We start from the raw sequence: 23,647 nt of genomic DNA on the forward strand, positions 1-23,647 counted from the left end.
CAAACACCACGGAACTGGAAGGGAACGAAGAGAAACAGGAAAGCACAATTGTGCGACTGTTCACATTTCACATGAGGAAACACTACATTAGGGCAATGTTAATGGTGAGAGCCAAAATCTCAGTTGATCTCCTCATCTCTTTGTAAAATTTGCCCTTGGGAAAAGGCAGATCACTAAACACTTTACAGTAACGATAACTATTTCGTATGCATCGGTGTGCCTTAATATGAACATAAGGTCTTATACAAGCACAACCTTGAGGCTACAGAGGTATTTAAGCTATTTAAAACCCCATATAACTCTGGACAAGTTCTAAATTTTGAAAAATCACTTGGAATTTTTTCCAAGACCTATCACTAATGTCTCTGATTCTGTCACTGATACTGTTAATGCTCCCAAAACACTTCTTAAACCCATCTACAATCACTGATTTAGTTATGTAAAACTGAAAGTTTGGGAAAACTCCAAAATATTGAAGAGTTTTGTTGTTTTGGGGTTTTTTTTAAGGCAGTTGCCTTTTCAGGCTTTCAGGTGCATCGGAATTTAAAAACCAACCATTATTAATAACTTTACAGAGCCTACAAGATATATATATACCTTTCTGAATTTGCAAGGCTACAAAAAAAATTTGTACAAAGCACTAACATCTCACATCAGTGATCAACACTTGATAAAAGACTGCAATTTTTTTTAAGGGGAAAATATAAAGCTGTATGATCTGCAAATAATTTCAAACCTAAGAACTAAGGATACTGCTACAAAGATATATTTAAATTCCTTACGAGTTATAATGTAATCCTGTGTAAGAGTCTCTGCTTGTCTCTCTTTTCGTTTTGTTTTGACCACGCATAATTTTGCACCCCTAGGAAGAAACACACAGCAGTTCAGTTGGTCTGTTTACATCAAACAGAAATGGGGTTTTATTCAAGACAGTCTCAACAAAATTACATAACACTTAAATATTCATGAATGTGTGTATCTTTGCCTGTCCATGCACATGTGGAGGATAGAGATTACTGATTCTATTACAGAGCAATTTATATGACACGCGGAAACAAGGGTGGAAGATTCATTTCACACTTCATTTGTCCACAGCACTTGTAGCATGCATATTGAAAGTGCTTCTCTCCCAACATCAGCAGTGATTTGCTTCTAGTACTCTTCCTAAGCTGCAGAGGCAGCAGTTATCTAACCAGAGGTGTCTGTAACACTGAAGCAGGAAAAACTGCATAAGCCTGCCTGGTGCAAGACTGATTTAAACTGGTGGTGTTTTCCTCCTCATGGCAAGTACCAGGAAATAAACTGGGCACAAAACTGAGCTAGGACTCTTGTGGTCTGTGTCTAGGAAACTCAGGCTGCCCTCTGAAGACGGGTCCAAGCAAGGATGACCAACTCTTGTTCTCTAAATTGGCAAAGACCAGAAAAATAAAACACGTCCAATAATCTTGTAAACCAGCGTTTATCTTCACCTCCAAGTGTCCTGTTCACAGTAAGCATCTGGAAACTGTGAACTGTAACACAGTATGTCTTTGGATGCCAGAGAAACAAAGATGAGCGCATACAGGGGCAGAACACTACACTCATGCCACTCAATATTGATGAAGTGTACATTTCCCCCCTGCTGACAGGAAGCAAGCATGCCCAAGTTCGCCAGCCAATCCAGACAGTAAAAGTAAATTAATTGTAAAAGAAGTATTTATAGACTAGTGAGGCCCTCTTCTTTTCATCCCAGGCTGAGAAGTCATGTCTGATGAATCACTACCACCTTTCCATTAGATGTACAGGCAAAATCCACATGTGATAGGTGCAGGTGGGGGAGAAGACTAGCAGAAAGATGGGAATGTGCTTCCTTGGTTTGCACCCTCTCAAATCAGTTCTTCCAGTATTACTTCACAGACACTGAAGTTTAAGCTAATGCTTTTAAAAAAGATTTTTACTTCAGGAGGAAAAAAACCCAAAAACACAACCTCATAAAAAATATGACTAAATAAAATAAATTTCCTTTCAATAACACCACATCAGCAACCTCTAAGAGATCAGATGAAAGGCTGGTTATTTTTACTGCAGATTTCATGCAACAGAAAAATGAAAGTGTATGTAAATTCAGGTAGAACAGCCAGCATACTGCACCAGAAAAAGCTCAGACGCAAATGTGCTGCTTTTCAGAAACAAACTGGTTTCTTGTTTTTTATTTCTTTCTACTCTTACTAAATAAGTGAAACTGAAAAACTCTGCAAAACAAATGCTACTAAACTGGTTTTTCTCATTTCTTAGTATAACCAAAGAACCACAGAATCAGGCTGAATTTAAGAAAAAAAATAATCTTCTTAATCATTAATCAGGATTACATACCTCTGGCTTTTGACAGGATCATAGTAGACTTTGGCCAAACCATTTCCTGTACCAACCATGATCTGGTTCAGCTTAGGATGCCAAAGACAACGCACAACACTCTGAAATAAAACAACATATTGATAGTTAGTTGGTCATTGATCTAGATCTTAGAATTAATATTCATATTGTCAAACAGTAGATCAAAGTCACACCGTAGGAGGAACATGCTTAAGCACAGAAATGAATATATGAATACTGAATGAATAGAAGTTCCTCTCCAGAACAATGTAAAAGGAGTGACAACACATGGATGTAGCAAAGAAGAAAGTACAAATTGGTGGCAGCGTGACAACCAGTGTTTTCCATAGACTTACTGCTCCAGGGTCTTCGTGAGCATAATGAAAATGGAAAGTTAAAGGGGGATGTGAACAATGAGAACAAGGAGAACAATGAAGTGCTTCAGATACAGCAATACAGGCCTTCATGATTCTTCCATTTTTATTTTTAATTCTCAGTTCTTCCACCCTGTTCTTTAATTTATATGTTTTTCACTTTTTCTCACACAGTGCTGACCTTCCACTTGCTGACTACAGAAATGGAAGAGCAGCTGATTTTCACTCTTGGTTCTTTCTTCCCCACAACACCGAGAAGAACTTGGTAATTGCAGCCAATGTCTCACAGCTCTGTCACACTTCTAGTCAGCAGAGAAACTAATTTTCAGACATTAGGAGTATTGTTCTTTTATACACAGAGTGGGGTTCTCCATGTGACTTTGGATCTCCATGTGATTACTGTATTCAGTCTGATTCAGCAGGCCAGCATAGGAACTCTGTAAGAGTCGAGCTTCTGACTCAAGAGCACCAAGGAAGTGGGCAGGAAGGGCAACACATCTCAACACAAACACAAAACCTGTATGTGCCTCTGACTAATCAGGAGAAGAAAAGTGTCTGTTTTTGAGAGACAATAACTCTTTACAGGGATACTGTCCAAGACTGAAGACTGATCTTAACAGTGTCTGTATTTCTTACATAATAAGAAACACTTGTAAACGAGTTATCAGGATGCATCATTCTGTTAGTATTTCACTGAAAAATGCTCATTTTAAGCTCTATATTTCTCCTAAACTTACTACTTCTCTCTTCTTAAAAACCAGGAATAGAGTCTTCTCAAAGTGAATTAATAATTCAATATTCAACCACTATCACCCATCTACTTTTATTTTTAACATAATACAGCACATGAAATTCACAAAATGGGAACCACTAATGTCTTCAGAGAAATACAGCAAAGCTCAAATATAATTAGGAGTGTAATACAGCCCTATGGCTTCAGAGATAAGAACCATCTAATCTCAAAAACTGTGGTTATGTATCAGCTGTAGTGACTCCCGAATCACTTCCTATTTCGTGTTCTATACTATTTCTGCTTTGGTTCAGATCCCGATTTTTTGAATGTTATGAGACATATAGCATTAAAAATATTAAAAAAATTCTGAAGCTCATTCAGCCATCATGAATCAGAGCTTCATTTTACTACAAGATGATGGACGACTCTCTCTTGAGCTGTTTTTCTGCTTTGTGTTCCGGAAGCCTGAATGAATTGAGTTTACATGAATCAACTGACCATTCTTTACAAGGTTCCGCTGTAAACATTGTCTTCTACATGGATATACATACAGCATTATACATTTCCATGTGCTTATAGGTACAAATAAAACTGAGACAACTAAAGGACAACAATCTTTTTACAGGTACAAAGTAGAATTCTGATAATGCATTATTCCATGATCCCTGCCACAAGCAACCAATATAATCAATACAGGGTTGCTAATAAGTTGCTTGATTTAAATAAGACATTCTTACATACCGTTACTGCATGCTCAAAATGCTACAGTAACTCTAAACCACACAAAGCTAATAAGCATTAAAGGTCAGAGGCGGGTAGCATCTTCTTTTATTAATATTTATTTCATGTGTTTCACCAGCCTTTTTAAACTTTGTAGTTAATGTGGTTCTCCACTTTCTACTGTCAAGTAAATGTATTTTATAGCATGGTACTGGATACCAGCCAACAAAAACAAAGCCTGAGACAGCGTGGCTCAGCACTGTTGGGGATTGCTAGGTTTCTAACTTGTCAAACATGCACAGCACACTTAAAACCACCCATGGCACGTGCTCCAGAGGAGGCAAAAGAAACTGCCATTAAACATAGACCTATAAATCTTCTCAAACTGTAAAACGTCCCCAAAATATAACTTGTTAAAAACTAAATAAACACAAGCTCTGAACATGCAAGTAATTTTATTAATCCACTGGCATATAAGCTACTTTATAAGAAATAATAAAAACTACTTACACAGATTTTCAGATTATGTTAGAAATGGGCAATACTTTAAAAAGCCCAAAAAACTGAATTCCTAAACTACATCCTAAATTTTTTCCCCAGTGATATAATCCTAAAGAAGTAAAAATTCTAAGTATCTACACAACAAAGCGATCACTGTCTTAACATTGGGAGTAAGGGAAAAGGGGATTCTTTATCATACAAAAATAGTTATTTCATAAAGAGCATTTATCCTTTGATGCCTCTAACCTCTCAATTGTTCAGTTAAAATAACTCCGGTAGACATCTTTATCACTGGAAATGCTAAACATCAAATTCCAGCTCATAGAAGGTCCTACCTCCCAGCTCTCCAGGCAAACAAGTGTGCTAATAGCAGGAAAAGTGTCTTCCTGGCTTGGCCTACCTATGTACATAGGTAGATACTCACCTACTGATACTTAATTGTACACAATTACAGAACGACTGCAGCTGGAAGAGAGCTCTGGAGATCATCTAATCCAAACCCCCATGCTCCAAGCATGACCAACTACTACAGGTAGCTCTGGACATTGTTAAGTTTCGTTCCGAATATTTCCTAGGATGGAGACTCTACAGCCTCTCTGGGCAACCTGTTTCAAAGTATGACCACCTCCATCATAAAAATTAACAAGCCTCAAACCATTTTCTTACATTTAAGTATACTTTCCTGCAATCACTGTTGTGCCTATTGCTTCCTGTTCTGTTATTGGGCACTACTGGGCTTTGCTTTACCTGCTTCACCCTTCTGCCCCAAAGATCCCCCATAAGCCTCCTCTTCTGCACACTGAGCAATCCTAGCCCTCTCAGCCTTTCCTTCTGTGTCAGATACCCTAAACCTTTAATCACCTTTGCAGTCCTTCACTGGATTCACTCTAATATGTTCATCTCTCTCTTGTACTGGGAGCTCAGAATTGGATCCAGTGCTACAGGTGAGTCTTGCTGGGGTTGTGCAGAGACGAATAATGGCCTCCCTCGACCTGCTGGCAATACTCTTTTGCCTGATGCAAATGCCCATGGGCTTTTTACTGCTACTTTGTGTTTCCCTGAGATGGAAAAGGAATTTGCCATTCCACAATGACTTTTTTAAGAACATCTTGTTTCACTTTAAGATGGTGCCATGCAGTGGAACCTACACAAACGAGGTGGTACTTCAGTTTTAACTGCCCCCAAGACAGGAGTTCAGGCTGGAAGCAATAACCCCAGCAGGTAAGAGCAAACTGTAAGCTCTCACTCTGCCTACCAAGGTGGTTCCACACTTGGTAAGAGAAGAAAAAGACCAGGGAATAAAATTGCCTAAGACTGCTTTATGGAAACCAAGCACAACAGACTTGACCAAGCATAAGTACTGACTGCATGGAAATCCTGTGGATGACAGCTTCAACACTCAGAAAATACAAACACCAGAACAACAAGTAAAAATGTCAGTTAACTAATTCTAGATTCAAACATTCACACAGAAGGACTTAACCTGTTATAACATTCAAAACTGAAACAAGACAAATCTATGTAGATTCTGAAATCCAAAAAGTTCCATGTCATATTTCAGCTTTGCAAATGAAAAATAATATATTATAACAAATAAGAATGACAAAATGCATAACGTATCATCACATTAACATCTTCAATATTTAAAATAAAGATTTCTGTAATGGCTGGATGGTTTTGACACTATATCTTTGGAGCATGAAGTCCTGGAAGCCTGTCATAAAATCCTGAAAATAATTTTATCCATGGAACTGATGAAGCCAGTTTTGTGAGTTAAGATCTGAAAATACAGCACTTAAACGCAAAAGCATTAAGTTCTTCAAATTAGATCAATCTGAGAAGCTTTTGGCAATGTCTGCTGCATATATGAACACAGTAGTCTGCACTAGAAAATACTGGGAAAAGATTGTGAAAATATTTTTGTGAAGTCAGGCAAGGAAAATATTAAAAATGTTAACAGAAAGAAAAACACTCCAAATTCACCTTCTTCGCTGTCACTGTGGAAGAGCCTACAAGAGATTCAGTGGGTGTTATTGATAGTAGGCCTTTGTAATTATTTTCAGGTAACAAATTGTCTTGTAATGCTACTTAAATTAAAAGATTATTTTAAAGACATCGTTTTTGCCATCTGGATGAAAATGTTCATCTTCTTTCACAACTGCCTAATAAAGTAAGAACATATTACTGATTGTTCTTGAAACTAGCCATACCTTTTCTAAAGTTGCTACAGTATGGCTTAAAATAGAAAATATGAATTGTCTGAACTATGCATAATTTTTACTTTATTTTTAAACTAAGCACTAAACTTACTTCGGACTCCCAGTTCTCTTAAAATAAACTCCAGATTCCGAAAGTTTTACCTATAGTAACTTAGAAGTCTAATAATATGTGGAAATCTTAAACCATAAAACTCAAATACAAAGAAAGGTGGCAGGCAAGAGTGATGGTATTGCTATTCCCTTGTGGGCTATTCCATCTGCATTTCTTCTGAGACACACAGTCCCAGCTCATGTGAAATTCTGGGGTGATTCATAAATAGTCTCACCCCTACCAGTCTGTTCTCACCTGTGTGTTTCCCTTTGTATCATATAAAGTAGAGCTGTTGCTGCAGATAAACAATAAACTGCACCAAATAATTTTTCTGTTAGGTTATTCTTTGTCTGGGTTAGCTCAGTAGGTCACTACACACATGGCTTTGCTTATACTCTGCACATAAACAGTGTTTCGATGGGATTTAACAGCAGTGCCTCTAAATGAGAAACTGAAGCCTGAAACACAATTTTCTGTTACGCAGAACGGGACATTTATTCTGGCCTAGAAATATACCCCTGTGTTTAGCAGGCAAAGTGAAGAATAACCAAAGCAGATTTCTCAGCAAGCAAAAGTTAATTATCTGAACTGAAACTGTCCAGAGCACTTGGGTGGTTTACCCCCAACAGGAGTAAACAATACAGAGAGGGTATTTTACAAGGTCAGCAAAAAAGATTAAAATGATTTGTGGCACAGGAATGGAAAATTTACCCCTAAGATGAAACCATGAAGCTGGGTAAGGTCATAAAACTAGAGACTGATGTCAAGGATTGAAAGAATTCTCCTGGATCTTTGCTTATAAAGATGTTTCAAGACTGCAGCAGCAAAGGCAAAATTCAGTTCCCCGGTCCATGCTTCAGGTAAAAGCATTCAGTTTTACAGCACGGACAGAGTGGATCCAGGATGGGAAGAAGCGTCTCAGGAGTGTCAGTACAGTTTGGAGGCACAGAGTAGGACAAGTTAATAAATGCTAGTAAGATCAACTAGAAAGGGTTAGATGTTTCACACTGGGAATAGGGACTGGCAGAGATTATGGGGGTTGTGAGAAGTTTCAGAGGGGATGCACTATTAAGAAAAAACCCAAAGCAAATACAGCAAGCTTGCCTGGTTCCTACATATTACATAAATCTTAATTCTTAGGCCTAAAATATTTTTCTCCCACATTCCAGAGCCTAAGCAGTCACTTAAACTCACTAATATCTTTTGAATCTACTGAAATGTAAGGCTGCCCCTTATGTAGCAAAAATAGGAGAGCGGATATAAAGAATGTCTCTCAAAAGTATTTTTCACCTCTATCCTCTTTCACTCTGCTGCTAGAGAGCTGGGGAAAATTAAGATTTCCCTCTATTGCTGTCTTTTTGTATTCCTAACATTTTACATGTCCGTGAGCTGAAGCTGTATGAAAGTACTGACTTCTTAATTTTTGCATTTCAGTTGCAACTTTGACTGATACCCAACAAAATGTAACTACCTTTATATGTATATAAACCCCAAGATAATAGCCAATCTTTTGTAGCTAGCAAAATTTTCTTAAACAGACATGTATGTGTGTATGCATATACTGATCTACCAGAACACAGATGTCAGAAATTGCTGCAAGACTGACATAATATCAAGTTTCACCACTTTAAAAAAAAAAAAATTCCAAGGATTTCAGTATTTTTGACATAAATAGGCATACATTTCTGCAGCACTCAGGTCAACGGGGCTATGTTCTTTCCTTGCTACTGCAAAATGAAAAGTAAATTAGATGGGCCATATTTTACAATGATGTTTTAATTTCTTTTCCCTCCTTCAGGGGGTCTTACTGCTTCTCAATCAGGTAATGTTTTCTTTGGAAACAACCCCTTCTCCCTAAAGACAGTTAAGCTTTAAGGTTAAATACCATGCATTTGTCTTGTAAAATGAACACTTCATGGTTAAGTGTATTTTCAGATAACACATGATAATGTATCAGCTTTTTCAAGTTCATTAGTAAAGCTCCTCCTGCTATGCTTCTGTATCAGTTATGCACTGTTTGAATAAACCTTTTCGATTTTTCTTTCCCTCCACTTCACGTACAGCCTTTCACTCTTTCCTGATAATTCTCATTTTCAGTCTGCTTCCACATTTGCTCCAAAATGCAAGAATTGATTATTCAGTTATCTGCAGCTATCAGACTTTTAGGCTAAGTTCACTAAATTAATGTCCACTTCCATGACTATTAGCAAAAACTGTTTAAATGAAAGTACAGACAAACAAATCTGGTAAATGGAGAAGATGCAACTATATACTTCCACACCTGCAGAAAACTATCCTAAGAGGGTGGAAACCTTTACTGAATGATGCTAACGTACAGCTACTATTTGTACTATCTCTGTGGTGAGTGTGCAACCAAAATCTCACTTGCAAACTGTAAAAAGCAGAAGTGATTTCCTTGCAAACTGCTATTAGGAAAAAAAACCCCAAACCCCAACACTAATTTCAGATAAATATCAAAAATGGAAAGGGAACATACTAATCCTAGGCTTTCACACACCCCTCACTGTTGCAGCAAGAGCTCCTGGGGTTTGGATCTTTCCTTCCTATGATTTTTCCCCTGATTTAAAAAAAAAAAAAAAAAAAAAAAAGTTCATTAAAATTTAGATAAAGTTCTGTAATCTTAAGGTGAAGTTGCTGATGTTTTGACAGTTATGTTTGGAAACTGGGTCCAAGTAACAGCATATAGACTTCACTCTTGACTAACACAATCCCTTCATAGAGCGGTAGGCTCTCCAGTAGATTGTCTACAGTTATAAATCCTTAAATCAACAGAAATGAGTGCAGAAGTAATCCACTGTCTCCTACTTTGCTATTAGCAAGGTCAGAGCACAAGACCTGAAATGTCCTAGTGCTTTACCAGGACAGAACAAACACCATTGGAGGGAAGTAAAGATATTAGGTGGAACTTACCTCACCAGACTTCAAATGTCTACCCGTCTAATCTTTAGAGGTCTACTCTTCAAATGCCTACAAACTTTCACCTCCCTTTACAGTTAACCGAGAGAAGTAAGAATTTTACAGTGGCCTTCATCTAACCTATTTTAGCTACCTATTTTAGGATGAGATAAAATCACAGTTTGGATGTGTTTATTTTTCTCTGTTGATTAGAAAAGGAGCCTAGGGTGACTGGATCAGCAGTAGACATCTATATTTGGTCAGGTGAATCCCTGAAGCCTACAACAGCCAAAACTACTATGTAAGAAAAACAAAACACTAACAAGGATCTATATTACAGCAATTTGTGCTACATACATAAAACTCTCCAGTTCAAGGACAAAGGATCCTGGAAGCCAAATTAAATACTCCTAGTGCACAAAGAACACAGCAGATACAAACTCCTAAAACTGTCCAACAAATCTTTAGAATCTTAGCTTGAAAGATCAGGTTTAGCTCTGGACATACTAAAAACTCAAATAGGGATAAATGAGAAACAGAGCCTATGCTGGCCCTTATTGCTTACCCCTTTGCTAACTTACAGTCTAATAAATAATTCCTTCAGATTCTGTTTTGAAGCTATACAATAAAAAAGTGACAGCATGAGCTGCTGCTTTAAGAAAATATTTTTGGTTAAGAAAGGAAAAACTTAAACAAACCTCTCTTTCCTATGTACAAGCTTTGCTTCAGTGGCCATGACGGTACGTGATGGGTTCTGTTTGAACAGCACTGCTCAGATTTGCTGCATGTGGCTGTCCAGACAGCCAGATAAGTGGCATGTCAGCAGGGAAAACAGCAAACGTGTAAAATGACATTCTGACCACAGTCGTGAACTCTGTAAGGACAGGTCACCACAACAGTGGTGAAATGGGGCTTTTCTGACTAAATTGAATATTTATCTTAACTGTAATTTTTACACATTCCAACATTGCTGGAAAAAGAAAGGGGAAAAAAAAAAAAAGGTCTCTGTCAAAATCGGTGCAAATTTGAGTATAATTTGTTGATTTAGCACTGTCTTTTCTCCTGTAAAATCCCTACATATTCATGGTGAAGAACTACTTGCGTAATGCAGTATCTTTTAAATACTAGGAGCTTGAAACATAATTAAGGTTAACGAAACCTAACTGTTTATTATTTATTGCCTCCCTCTCATGCCCTCATACTCTGTATTGTAGCCAAATGTTTCAGCACATTTTCCCCCAAATGTACAGAGATATTTCCTCTCCAATCTTATGGAACTGTAACTTACAGGAAAATTTTTAAAAAATTAAACCAAATCAGAAACTCAGTATTAAAATCTGAAGCTAATGGCAATTTTACCTGCAGAACCACCACTGTTTCTACATAATAATCAAGGTTCATTAATAATAAGGGTTGACATGCAGAATGTAAAGTAAAATTAACCTATAAAGTTAGCATAGTAAGGAAAGGATTTTACATAGAATAGGTCTCTCCTTCCTCTACAGTCACCTTGATTTCTCTGCAGAAGATCTGCATGAAACATCAGCTACATTAACTGTCTTGTCCCCTCCAAGAACAACAGAAGTTCTGCCTTAAGAGTCATAGGAAGGTAATGCTACTTAGGGACAACATTAATTCGCACTGCACACTCTGTAATCTCTTTCCGCTGGTGACTTAGAGCACAATGGTGATACAAAAGCCAACAACTTGGCTTCCCATGCTCCTCCATCTAGGATAGGCTGGTCTGCCTCCTGGATGCACCCACCAAGAAAGGAGGGGAAATAAACGTAGACTGAGTAATTCTTACAAAACTGGTGTATTTTTAAAAGAGAAAACCCATACCCAAACAGATTTAGAACTATGCCATTTCCAAATGTCTGCCAAGCTGAACAACAAATGCCACCAGTATTCTTCTACCTTATTTCTTCTTCTGAGCAAAAAATGGTTAATACTCTTTTTGATACTATGCATGCTATGATAAAAAAAAAAAAAAGAGGCTGCTCACACAACAAAAATATACTAATATTATATTAAAAATCTACTTCAAACCCCAATTGCAAGAATCTTCAGGTTTGAGATTCCCCTGGAGCTCTCCAAGGAAAAGAGCCAACTACAATAAATAAGGTGGGAGGTTAGGGAATATCTAGAATGCAGTGACCTGCTATCATTAGATTTAAAATGCTCACAGGAATATAGTAGTAGAGGAAACAACACTAATATTTTTCTCTTGTGAAACATGACTTAGAAAATGTGTAGAAACATTCAACAGAAAATGGACCAGAAATGGATAAAATTCATAATTTTTTATGTAGAAACAAGAAATATCCTAAAAACATTTTCAGAGGCCAATAATTTAAAGCAATATTGAACATATGGATAGCAATGCTGTATCACATTTCAAGGTACAGCTATAAACTATATTCTTAGATGTGAATTAAGCCATTGAACCACACTTTTTTTTTTTTTTTTTCCTGATGAATAGAAGAAACTGGTTTTGTTGTAATTGCAAGGTAGGGCATTTTCAAGCACCTGCTCTGTTAAAATTGCAGCCACACTTTGATCACAGTACATCACATAACCAAGGCAGACAATCTTCACACACACCCCTTGCTCCTTGTTACAGTGAGGAAACCCGCACAATTTATTTCTCTTGTATAACTCAAACCTCTAGTGACAGCTCCCCTAAAACAAAGCACATGCTGCTGCAGGATATACAAAGGGAAGGACCACATTGTCTCTACATACATGAAAGCAGACAATAAAAACGGATATGTTATTGCACTATGAAAGAAAACACATTCCCTGTAATGTGTGATTCACATTTTATACTGGATTACCTTTTTTTTTTTTTATTTAATGAGCACAAAACTTGTGGATCTTAAATACTGCATTTACTTCCTTATTGTTGAAAATGTGGTTTTTCTTTTCAAATAAAATAAATGGCTAACAAAAAAAAAAAAAAAGGCATAACGATCTTTTCCAGAAGTTAAACAAATTTATTTTTCTTAAATTCAAAAGCTTTAAATCTTAGTGAAATGGGCCACAGTGGAAAAGCCCTTTATTATATTACTGCACCTTATAAATAGTAAATGATATCATTTGAGGTCAAGGGAAGAAATAGTGCAATCCTATATCAAGTGTGCATAAAGGATGCTGGAAGTTTCATATTCCTTATTCCTTCTTTCCTTTTCATTCTTTAAAAAGAAGCTTTATTTATAGCTTGTCTCAGAAGAACTTCTTGAAACATCCCTTAGAGGTATTTTCAGATGTATATAATAATTTAAATTTTGCTTATATTTGAGAAACCAAGAAAATATTGAAGAATCCTCCTAATAGAAACAGGTTTCCCCAAAAAACAACAAATCTATGTTGCATATGTACAAAAATCTGCATGCTATTTTCAAAACTTGCACATCTCATTTTATAATGTATGCAATTTAAAAATGGCACATTTTTAAATTATCACTTACATTTTAATTTTAAAATAGCAATTTCTGTAATTGTACAACTTTCGGGTTTTTTTACTTTTTCAGTGCCCACTGTTGCTTTGCAGTAATGGGTGTATTACTAGTCCTTTCTATATGCGAAAGATAACTGCTCTACAGCTGCCAAAATCAATCATGACTTAATAAGGATAACTACTGGGTGATCTGTTAGATCTCGTCAAACTAACGATACACATGAGAGTGATTCAAGTGGCTATCCACAGATATTTTCAATTAATTTGAAAAATGTTGTGTACCCAACTCTGTTTCCCAGACAGTAGGTATTTATAATTGGTTCTCATGAAGATCTTATACTTGCATAACCAAAACAAGAATTGGGAATAAACCCTCCCTGACTTGCATCTGACAATGAAATCTCCCTTCCATTCCAGAGAGTGGAGTTACAGACATCCCAAAAGATGAAACCTCATCCCAAAGCAGCTACAGGTCTTCCTTCCTGTCACACTACCTGGGAAAAAGAAAGGGAAATGGCCTCTGAGTTTCTGTGTGTACATACTGTATGTACCCCTCTTCTGGCACTAGTATTTCCTGATGTCTGTTTAAGTCCCCTCATCCACCTAATGGAGTGAAGAAACATTCTGTGTGCAATTATAAATCTTTCATGTAAAATAAGCCCGAAATGCTCAAAGTGAGAAATTTTAATATATTTTCTTGCAGATATTTGTGGTGAAAGCAAAAGAACAAGTTGACAGATAATACTGTCAAGACAGAGGAAACAGAAAAACTATGAAAAAGCTACGAACGCATAATAACGTTCTGCTTCTTATTAAAAAGAGCCATTCTATACAGTTTAGCATACATAATTATGGTCATAGTACAATGCCTTCATAATGTCCAATCTCACCCATACACATTGAGCCAGAGTAAGGCTGAAGTACTGCATATAGAGAAGCAACTTCCTTATGAGAGTGGGAGAGGCAGGATCTCCCACTCCTGAGTTTTGATCTAATCTGCAGTAAGTAAATGACCCTGCCAGTGACCTGCAACATAGGTATTTCGCTCCTTGATAAACTCATGGAAGAAAAATACATGAATACTATTAATTGTAAAATTCCTATGTCTCATCAAGGTATCTCCAAGTCACAGATCACCGGAGGCAGAACAGGGTAGTCAGAGAAGCATCATTGTGTATTTGCCCTGTTCACACCTCCTCCTGACGGGACACTGCTACTGGCCAGAGACAGAGCCCATGGTGTGCACCACTTCTGACATTTACTTAGTTTTTCTTCAAAAGAAATAAAAGCTAACAAAAGCAAATTAATATTTTATAACCAGCCACAGCAGCAGAGACTAATCAGACTGTTAGTCCATTAGCAAAACATCAAGGTTTCACTCCAGCAGTTCTGAAGCAGTAATGGGTTTTCCCATGAAAACTTGAAAGAAAAGGTGAAAAAAGGTTTGTGTGGTATGATGGAAAGGAATGCCAGACACAGCTTTGGTCAAACATTCCCATCAAATATTTTCCCATTACCGTCTAAGTTCATTCACAGGCCAATTGCACTGGCTATTTACCAAGAAGGTCTAAGATAATGTTTACTGCTCTTTATTGCTTTTCAATTTCTAAGCTTACCAGCATTTCCTTTAAAAAATTCTCGTGAAATAAGAAAAGTAAAACATTAACAGTTTATGTTTTCTCTTCATAGTAGATTTTCAGTTATTCTGTTTAGATATGTTCTACTGCTAAACTGGTATGCAACTGACCTCAAAAAGACTTCTTAATTTTAGACTTGAAATAATGATGTCCTTTTTCTTTAGCAATTTGGACTAAATCCAACTGAAATCACTGTAATTATTTTCATGAGAAATGAGAGCAGATCAAGCTCTTTGCAGAGATAGATATTGGTGTATTTGTGCTTTTACTACACAGATTGGCATAGCACAACTTCATCTATACAATGCCTAAAAAAACTCAAAAAAGAAAGATTGAAATGACATATTTAAGCACTAGATAACATACAAAAGTTTAAAAAGTATGATATTTAGTTGCATAAGACAAACTGAAGTCTTAGACTACATTACGTGTTTATCTTTAATTACACTAACTGCTGTCTGTGTTTTTGAAAGACTACAAGGAAAAATGGAAACTAGTAAGGTAACCCAGAGAAAGCAAGTACTTACTGCACTGCTGAAAAAATGCTTTGATAAACTACACACAATATATTAATCTACCAATTTACAGGCCAATGATCTCTCCAACAAACAGCATATATTGCTTAAAAAAATACAATAGACAGCTTCTTGAAAATTTATTAGTTTTTAGCATGCCTTTATGCATTTATATTTCATCAAACACTGTAATTTGAGAACAAGAAAAGAACATTAACGGAAAAGCTGAAAGATACAAACAACAGTAAGATTGTGAAAAAACATACTACGTTTATTTTATAACACCACTTATAGTAATTTTTCTTCTTTTAGATTCCTTGATATGCTTAACTGTTTTTCTTAGACATGTAGTGTTGAAGCTGGAAGCTAGATAGGCAATTGTAGAGATATTACTAGAGCTGAGAATTATGTCATATGATCAACATTTCTAAGTCTCAATTCTTCACCTATTATTCCCATTATTTTCATTTGATCTATTATATTCAAAGCAGGAGAATAAGTTTTAAATTTTTTAACTACAAATGAAGAAAAACAGCAGCACTAAAACTCTACAGACAAAAGTAATTTACCACAGTCTTAAAAAGAACCATATAAATATCAGCACCTACAGAAATTTATAGTATAAAATTATGAACCTGCTGAGATTTGTACACATACTTAAAATTTTACTACGTGAGTGGCCCCAGTGAAGTCGCTTACTGACCCCTAGCTTTGTTTATCCAACCATTTCCTACTGTTGGTTCTCAGCTCCACGCTTTTTTTGCATTTTGAAGAAAAATGAACAGGAATTTACTTCTGAATTCTGAGAGCAACTGATAGCAAAACAATGTTTTCTGGACCCTCCTTTAGAATTATTTACCTCAACAACAGGTAAATGGATCTTTATTTCAGAGAATTAAAGAACCATTTTTCTGGGAAACAAAGTTAGCAAATGAAAATTATATTTCCTTTGAACACAGAACAGGTAGGTTGGTCAGCAATAATTCTCATTAACTTCTTTCGGAGATACGGGATCCACACTAATAAGCTCCTCATTCTTTCAGTCTTAAAACTCAGGTGAAGTTTCTGTGCACTGTTACTGACTTTACCACAACTAAATGGAGATGCCATCATGACCACATCCAGACACTCTGTTCTAAGGAGTTCAAATTCATTGTGAACAGAATTACTAAGCTGTTTTGTTTCCTGTGCCCAAGGACAGAAAAGCTCCTACAACAATCTAACTTTCGCACTTTTATCTTACATTGTTATTTTCCTTTTCTCTGTCGTGAAGTTTCAGAGGGGATACTGAGGCACTCGTGTTTTGTATTGGATAAAGGTAACAAAATCTTGTTTATAATACTTGTATCACAAAATAAAAATCCACTAGAAATCCTCATAAGTTAAGTTGATGTTTGGTATATTCCATAGGAGAAAAATTTATTGTCCAATTGATGCTATCTTTGGAGAAATTCTTTAAAGCTAAATAAAATTCTATAAGTAAAACTTCCACTGCTGTATAAAAACTGTATTTAGAATACATGTTTAAAATAAAAACAGGGTTTTTTTTTTTCCCCCATCTAGAAGAAATACATGCTTTCTGCTTCGACATGAATTCTGCCTTTTTACTTTGCACGACCGAAATGATGGGTATAACAAATTCATCTGTAACCAGATTCTGCTGTAGGGTGAATTAGAAGAGAAAATGGGATTTGAAAGGAAATATAAATACAAATTCTGTGTAAATGATTTCAAGCATAAACGGTTTGGGTCCACTGTGCTAGGAAAGACTGTTGTGCTAGTTAAGAAAACTGCAGAATGAGAAAACAATATCCTGAAACATAGCAACAAAAAGTTGCTATCTGACAGGCTGCAACAAATAATGGGACTTAAGCATACATTGCCATACATAAGCAATGGCAATTCTGTTTAAATTTCTCCCACTCCTGCTTGTCATACTCTGTAAGCCCACTTGTGTACGACGCTACAGTGAAAGGACCTTTTTCAACTGTGATATTAAGCCTTTTCCTTCTGCGCAAAGGAACAGGTAGGCAGTCCAAGCCATACATAGACTCTTTTGTATTAGAGACTTGCAATTTTACATTTTTATGTTACTGGTGGAAATGGTATTTTTGGTGCTTCATTCCTTTTGCCATGAAATCTCTTAGTGCTTTTCCTAATATTTTGGGGGTTTTATCTCATTTTGTTTTGTTGGTTTTTTTTTTTTTTTTTTGGTTTTGTTTTGTTTTTTTGGTTGGGGTTGGGGTTTTTTTTAGTTGAAGAAAATTGCCTATTCAGGCAACTCTACCTCCATCTCTTGATTATGGAGTAGAAAAATTACAATAGTGTTAGTTGGTCATTACCTGTATAATGGGAAAAAAGCATATGATTTCATTGATTTCATTCAAATTTTGAATAGTAGACAAAAAGAAACTAAAATACATACCGCATCTGTAACATCTATCTCATACAACTTCTGCAATGTCTCCCGATAAAAGAAGCAAAGCTTCCCACTGCCACCACCTCTCTTAACAGAGGTGCCTGTGACAAGTATTTTATCATCTGGGCTGAAACAACAATCTGTCCTGTTGAAGAAAACAAATCATCATACTGGGCAAATCAGTAATGAATGTATAGGAAACATATATAAATTGCACTACTTAAAATAATGCTTTCTATTTGTTAATCCTTTCAAAACAAAGCTTTAAAAAAATCTTTTGTCAGCTGTCATCTATTACTATAGTTTTCAGACAGTACATGTACAGTTCACATGTACAATTACAGCTGTGCACAGAATGTGCAAAACAGGCAGATTCAATAAAAATCCTCCTCCTAACGAAATTCCCCTCCTCTCAAAACTCTTGTAAACTTTTCAATATGAGAAACAAACAAAAGTATTTTCAAATCTGGTAATCATCATGAAGTAAAAAAAAATAAATCCATCGTGAAATCTGTTTTTCCTGATGATACATTCTTCAATGATGCAAGGCAGTGTGTTTATACAGTGGCCGAAAACATTTGTCTGTTTACTTTTCCTCTATGCTACAAATTGCAGTGAAGATTGAGATGCCCATGACCTGCCTTTCTAAGATCTTATTTCAAAAGTATAAATTGTCCTTAAAGTTGGATTTGGCTGTGCTACAGCTATAGACATGCAGGTAGTACCAATAAAAATATTAAATACCGTTCTCAGCACTATGCAGAACAGTATAGTATTTTAGTACCAAAGAACACAGTCATCAGCACTTCAAACATCATAACCTGAATTCATACCATGCACCTTTATGTTATGTCTACTTTTCAAGCCAGACAATTTTATTAATCATAGACCAAATAAGAATGAGGATTACTTCTATATTTCATTACATAAACATCAGGCAATGAACTGGCCTTCTTCTGAAAAAGTTGCTAATCTCATTAAGCATAAGACACACGATCATGTCAGGTGATTCTACGATAAGACATATGAGACTGAAAAATGGCATGAAACAAGCATACTAAAAAAAAAAAATAAATAAAAAAATGAGATCCTTTAATGCAACATGAAGTCTCAAAATAGCCAAGAATCATCACCGTACAATCCTCCCTAGGCAGTCCTTTTCCCACAGAACTGCGGAGAATAACTCCAGCAAGCCCCCTCCCATTCAGCACAACTACTGCTCTTTCTACTACCTGGAATAGAGTACTTACATTGGAAAGAAGCTGGGTAGTCTTTCTGCTGAATTAAGAGGCTTTTTTAATTGTCTAATATCCCACAACTTTAAAGTATCATCTCCTGTGAAACAAAGGGGACATGGTTAGCAAGAAAAAAATTCAATTCAAGAATTGAGATGTGCAGAAAACTTCATCTTCCAATTCGGACACAACAAGAGCAGAATGATATAGGAGCAGCAGTCAAAACGGGGGTAGTTTGGAAGTTTTTTGTCCCTAAATGGCTATGGTAGTGCAAGGATGAGAAGTTCCACCTGCTGCTCCAGTAGATCAGTAACTTCTCAAGGACTCAACTCCATCACGACAATCCCTCCTACAAAGAACTACCCACAGTGGAATCAGATTTCCCAAATACCAATTTATTCTGTTTGTAAGCATTGGCGCTTTACTAACAGGAATAAATTTAACCTTTAAGATATCAAAGAAATTTAAATAATATCATGAATGGTCTAGATCAAAAACTAAACAAGTTTTATGTGTCTGGTTTATACCTGCCATGAAAAAAATTATCAGGAAGAACAGAAGGCACATGAAGTCTTCCCCTTTCTTTAGCAGGCAAACAGCAACAAACTGCAATCTCAGCATGGAGAACAGGCCCTGGAATCAGTCAGAAATCCTTGACAATCGGGGAGCAGGAAAGCAAGTGAACCCACACCTGCTGTAATGAAACCTTTTCACACCCCTCCAAACCACCTTTGGCCATAAAAGCCAAAACTGAGGTTACAGCAAGACATTTATAGCAATTCTTGTCTGTGTTTGATAAACACGGTGTGACTGTAGCCCAGTAAAAGTCAGGCTATTTATTCCTTTTCGAAGAGTTATGACATATTAACTAAGTGAGAACAGAGAGGAAAAACCACCCAAGATATTAGTGAGTTTCTCAGAGAGATCTACATCTCTGCTGATCATCCCTCTGAGATACATATTTCCAGCATGAGACAAGCTACAGAATTTGTGCTTTGAAGTACATTACTCAGCCACCTAGACATCTCCTTGCACTAGACATCAGTGCCACAGCACTTTCTAGGGTGAAAAGAAAGACTTTCAGACAACAATTCTCTTTAAGAATATTCAGAGATTAATTTTAGACAAAAAGTTACAAAACCTTCCTGAACTAGGAGGAAAGAAAGGCAAGTGATTGGTAATCCACAGACCTACTTCCTTCCAAAGCACAAACCAAGAGTCCTGGAATCAAAATGTTAAATACAATACAATAGAATGCAATAAAATAAAATTAAAAATTAAAGAAAGGAAAAGAAGAGCGGGAAAAAAGAGGAGGGGAAAAAAGAAGAGGGGAAAAAAGAAGAGGGGAAAAAAGAAGAGGGGAAAAAAGAAGAGGGGAAAAAGAAGAGGGGAAAAAAGAAGAGGGGAAAAAAGAAGAGGGGAAAAAAGAAGAGGGGAAAAAAGAAGAGGGGAAAAAAGAAGAGGGGAAAAAAGAAGAGGGGAAAAAGAAGAGGGGAAAAAGAAGAGGGGAAAAAGAAGAGGGGAAAAAAGAAGAGGGGAAAAAGAAGAGGGGAAAAAAGAAGAGGGGAAAAAAGAAGAGGGGAAAAAAGAAGAGGGGAAAAAAGAAGAGGGGAAAAAAGAAGAGGGGAAAAAGAAGAGGGGAAAAAAGAAGAGGGGAAAAAGAAGAGGGGAAAAAAGAAGAGGGGAAAAAAGAAGAGGGGAAAAAAGAGGGAAAAAGAAGAGGGGAAAAAGAAGAGGGGAAAAAAGAAGAGGGGAAAAAAGAAGAGGGGAAAAAGAAGAGGGAAAAAAGAAGAGGGAAAAAAGAAGAGGGGAAAAAGAAGAGGGAAAAAAGGAGGAAAAAAGGAGGAAAAGGAAAAGTAACATGCTGTAACAAAAGAAATCAAGGCCAGCAGCACCCTTTGCAGGGAAAGCAGTAATGTGTGGCCTCGTACATCATCGATGTTTACATTAAAGACTACGATAACTCCTTACTACAAAATATTTTTAAGAAGTGGACAACTTAAATAAATGATGTCTAGAGCAGAGTATATTTCTGTTCATTGGGAAGCTAAAAAATGACAAGAAAGAAAAATGCTGAGTCCCGATTTTGGGAATATCTGTTTTCTTATTGTTTCTCAATAGACTCCATCCCAAGCTCTTCAAAGCATTTGGTCTTGTAATATGAACCCTCTCTTTTCTCTTCCACCCCCAACAAAAAAAACACTTATCAGTGAGATGTTGTATCTGAAGCACCAGCACTTTATAAATGTATGCAAAGGATACCATTTGGCCACTCTGCAAATATCCTGGATAGGGACAGATCTGAGGCTAGCAGCCAAGGCTGTTCTGTTCCCAGTGGAATGAGCCTTGACATGATCTTCAAGCTGTAGTCCTGCCAGGCTTTAGCAGGAGAGCTGCAGTCAGACATCTAGCTATAGCTCTTCTGCTAACAAGAAAATGTAATCCGCTGGTTTAAAAAATTAGAATACTCTAAAAGGACTCAAAAAGTTGTGCTTGATTTCAAGTCAACACTAGTTTGCACTGTGCAGAAATAGGTGATTAAGTACTTGGAAAGGGAGAAGTGCTAGTAGAATGACTTGGCCAATGCTGTGAAACTCTTACTATTATTAAGAATTTGCCCAAATTTATTTTTTTCTAATTAAAATTATCTGTGTGGCAAATATGATATTGGTTCTTAAATCTAATCTGCTTTTGGAGTTGAAATCACTATCACGAAGAAAACAGATACATTAATTTTCCACAACACCAACGATTTTTCCAGTAGCATCCTTCCATCAATGCTTACGAGGATTCTTTACAAGAGCTGTAGCAGTACAGATCTATTTTTAGTTACTTCATAAATGGACAAAAATAGCTACCCTTAAACAAAAACATATAAACAGAAGTTGTGCAGTTCAGTCTGAAGCATGATCCACTCAGATCATTCAGTATTTTTCTTGATGGCAGACTACTCCAAAGCCTGTCAGGATTATTTAAAGCTTTAAGAGCATTTTTAGTAGCATTTCAAACTCCACTCTTTGCCATTTTAATAAGGAGGATAGTAATAAAAAGGCTCTAGTCTGATATAATCAGGTCAGACACCATTAAGCCAATGGTATTAAGCATTGGATTTGAAAGGTAACAATTAGGTCCTAAAAAAACCAGTCTTTGGTGAGCCAGGATAGGCAATTTGCAAACAGCTTTTAGTCAAAATAAGTCCAATGCACAGATACTGCAAAGCTTTTTCTTGGGGCGGGGTGGGGGGGGGGAAATCAACCTCTTTTTTTTTTTTTTTTTTTAACCAAAAACCTAAAACCAAAACAAAACACCACTGACCCCAAAACCAACCCCAAACCATCCAAAGCAAAACAAAACAAACAAAAAAAAAAAAAAAAAAAAAAAAAAAAATCGAGCTCAAAAGAAAGCGTGCATCTGCATAAGCTGATAGGCTTAGATGTGAATTTTTCTTGAGTTTTACAAGCAAGTTTTACCTATTTCCTATGTAGGTTTACCGATTCAGGTGGCACTGCGTCTGCACTGTTCATCCAACAGAAAATAAATGAACCATTAAACTAATAGCTATCATCAGATTCATGGAATTAATGAAGACGTCGCTCCATATTACAACAAAAACTAACTCCATAAATTCTGTACATACCAGGAATCAAAACTTTTTTTATATTTTTATAATAGGACCCCAAGTCCAGTCCTAACGCTCACTTCTTAGCTGCTAAGCAAAGAAAACGTTCCCCAAACACTATCTTCACTGTATTTAGAAAAAATTACTTTCATGGTTACAAATGTGCAAAAACATCACTTTCTTAAGTTTCTGTCAAGTTGCTACCTAATACCCAACAAGAGTAAGACTCGGAACTCTCATAAGCAGGTCTTTAGTTTTTCAATTTCCCTTGTGCTCGCAGCTGAGCCCTGCCTCATCTCTCTCATATCCAACACAGAATCTACATCAGATGCAGAAGAGTCCATCAAGCTTTCAATGAAAGTCCCCATGCCCCAAAGAACTATCCTCTCTCTGATCCTCAGCACTTGGCAGGTGTGTTAATCTATGAATGCTGAATCCACATCTGCTTTTGTTGGTACAGATCCAAAGCAATACTCATATTAAAGCACTAACCAAACAAGTCAAAATAAGGTATGAATCCTCCTTATTTTCTAGCATACCATACACAGAGCTTTTTTTTTTTTTCTTTAATACACTAGGCAAAGGTAGCACTTCTATCCACAGAGGGGCCAAATGTCCATACTGTATTACATTCTGCAAACAATAAGTCCATATTTTATATAGCTTAGAGCAGAGAATGCTAGATAAAACATAAGCGGAAGTCTGCTTAACACGACACAGAATCTGGACACAGACAAGGTAGTGCAGGCAATCAAAAGTGCCACAAGCAATAAAAATAAGCAAAGGCCATCTATGTGATCTACATTCATAAATGTGAAACATAAGAGAATTTACATAAATGGAGGTTTCAAGACAG

The 23,647-nt window shown here is 36.5% G+C and overlaps 1 protein-coding gene across 3 annotated transcripts in view; it reads right to left on the reverse strand.

Moving 5' to 3' along the window:
• Positions 1-23,647, reverse strand: part of WDR70 (WD repeat domain 70) — a 129,970-nt gene that overhangs the window by 12,156 nt on the left and 94,167 nt on the right. Inside the window, exons 12-15 of one of the 3 annotated variants that reach the window (XM_030512481.1) lie at positions 19,188-19,272; positions 17,944-18,082; positions 2,353-2,453; positions 783-862 (exon numbers count right to left, since the gene is read on the reverse strand). In XM_030512481.1, the coding sequence (XP_030368341.1) occupies positions 783-862; positions 2,353-2,453; positions 17,944-18,082; positions 19,188-19,272 (405 nt within the window). Of the gene's footprint in view, positions 1-782; positions 863-2,352; positions 2,454-2,908; positions 3,164-13,279; positions 13,861-17,943; positions 18,083-19,187; positions 19,273-23,647 lie in introns of those variants that run through there. The other 2 variants (XM_030512482.1, XM_030512483.1) reach the window with 2 other exon arrangements.

The sequence above is a fragment of the Strigops habroptila genome, chromosome Z, assembly GCF_004027225.2.
Source record: "Strigops habroptila isolate Jane chromosome Z, bStrHab1.2.pri, whole genome shotgun sequence".
NCBI lineage: Eukaryota > Metazoa > Chordata > Aves > Psittaciformes > Psittacidae > Strigops > Strigops habroptila.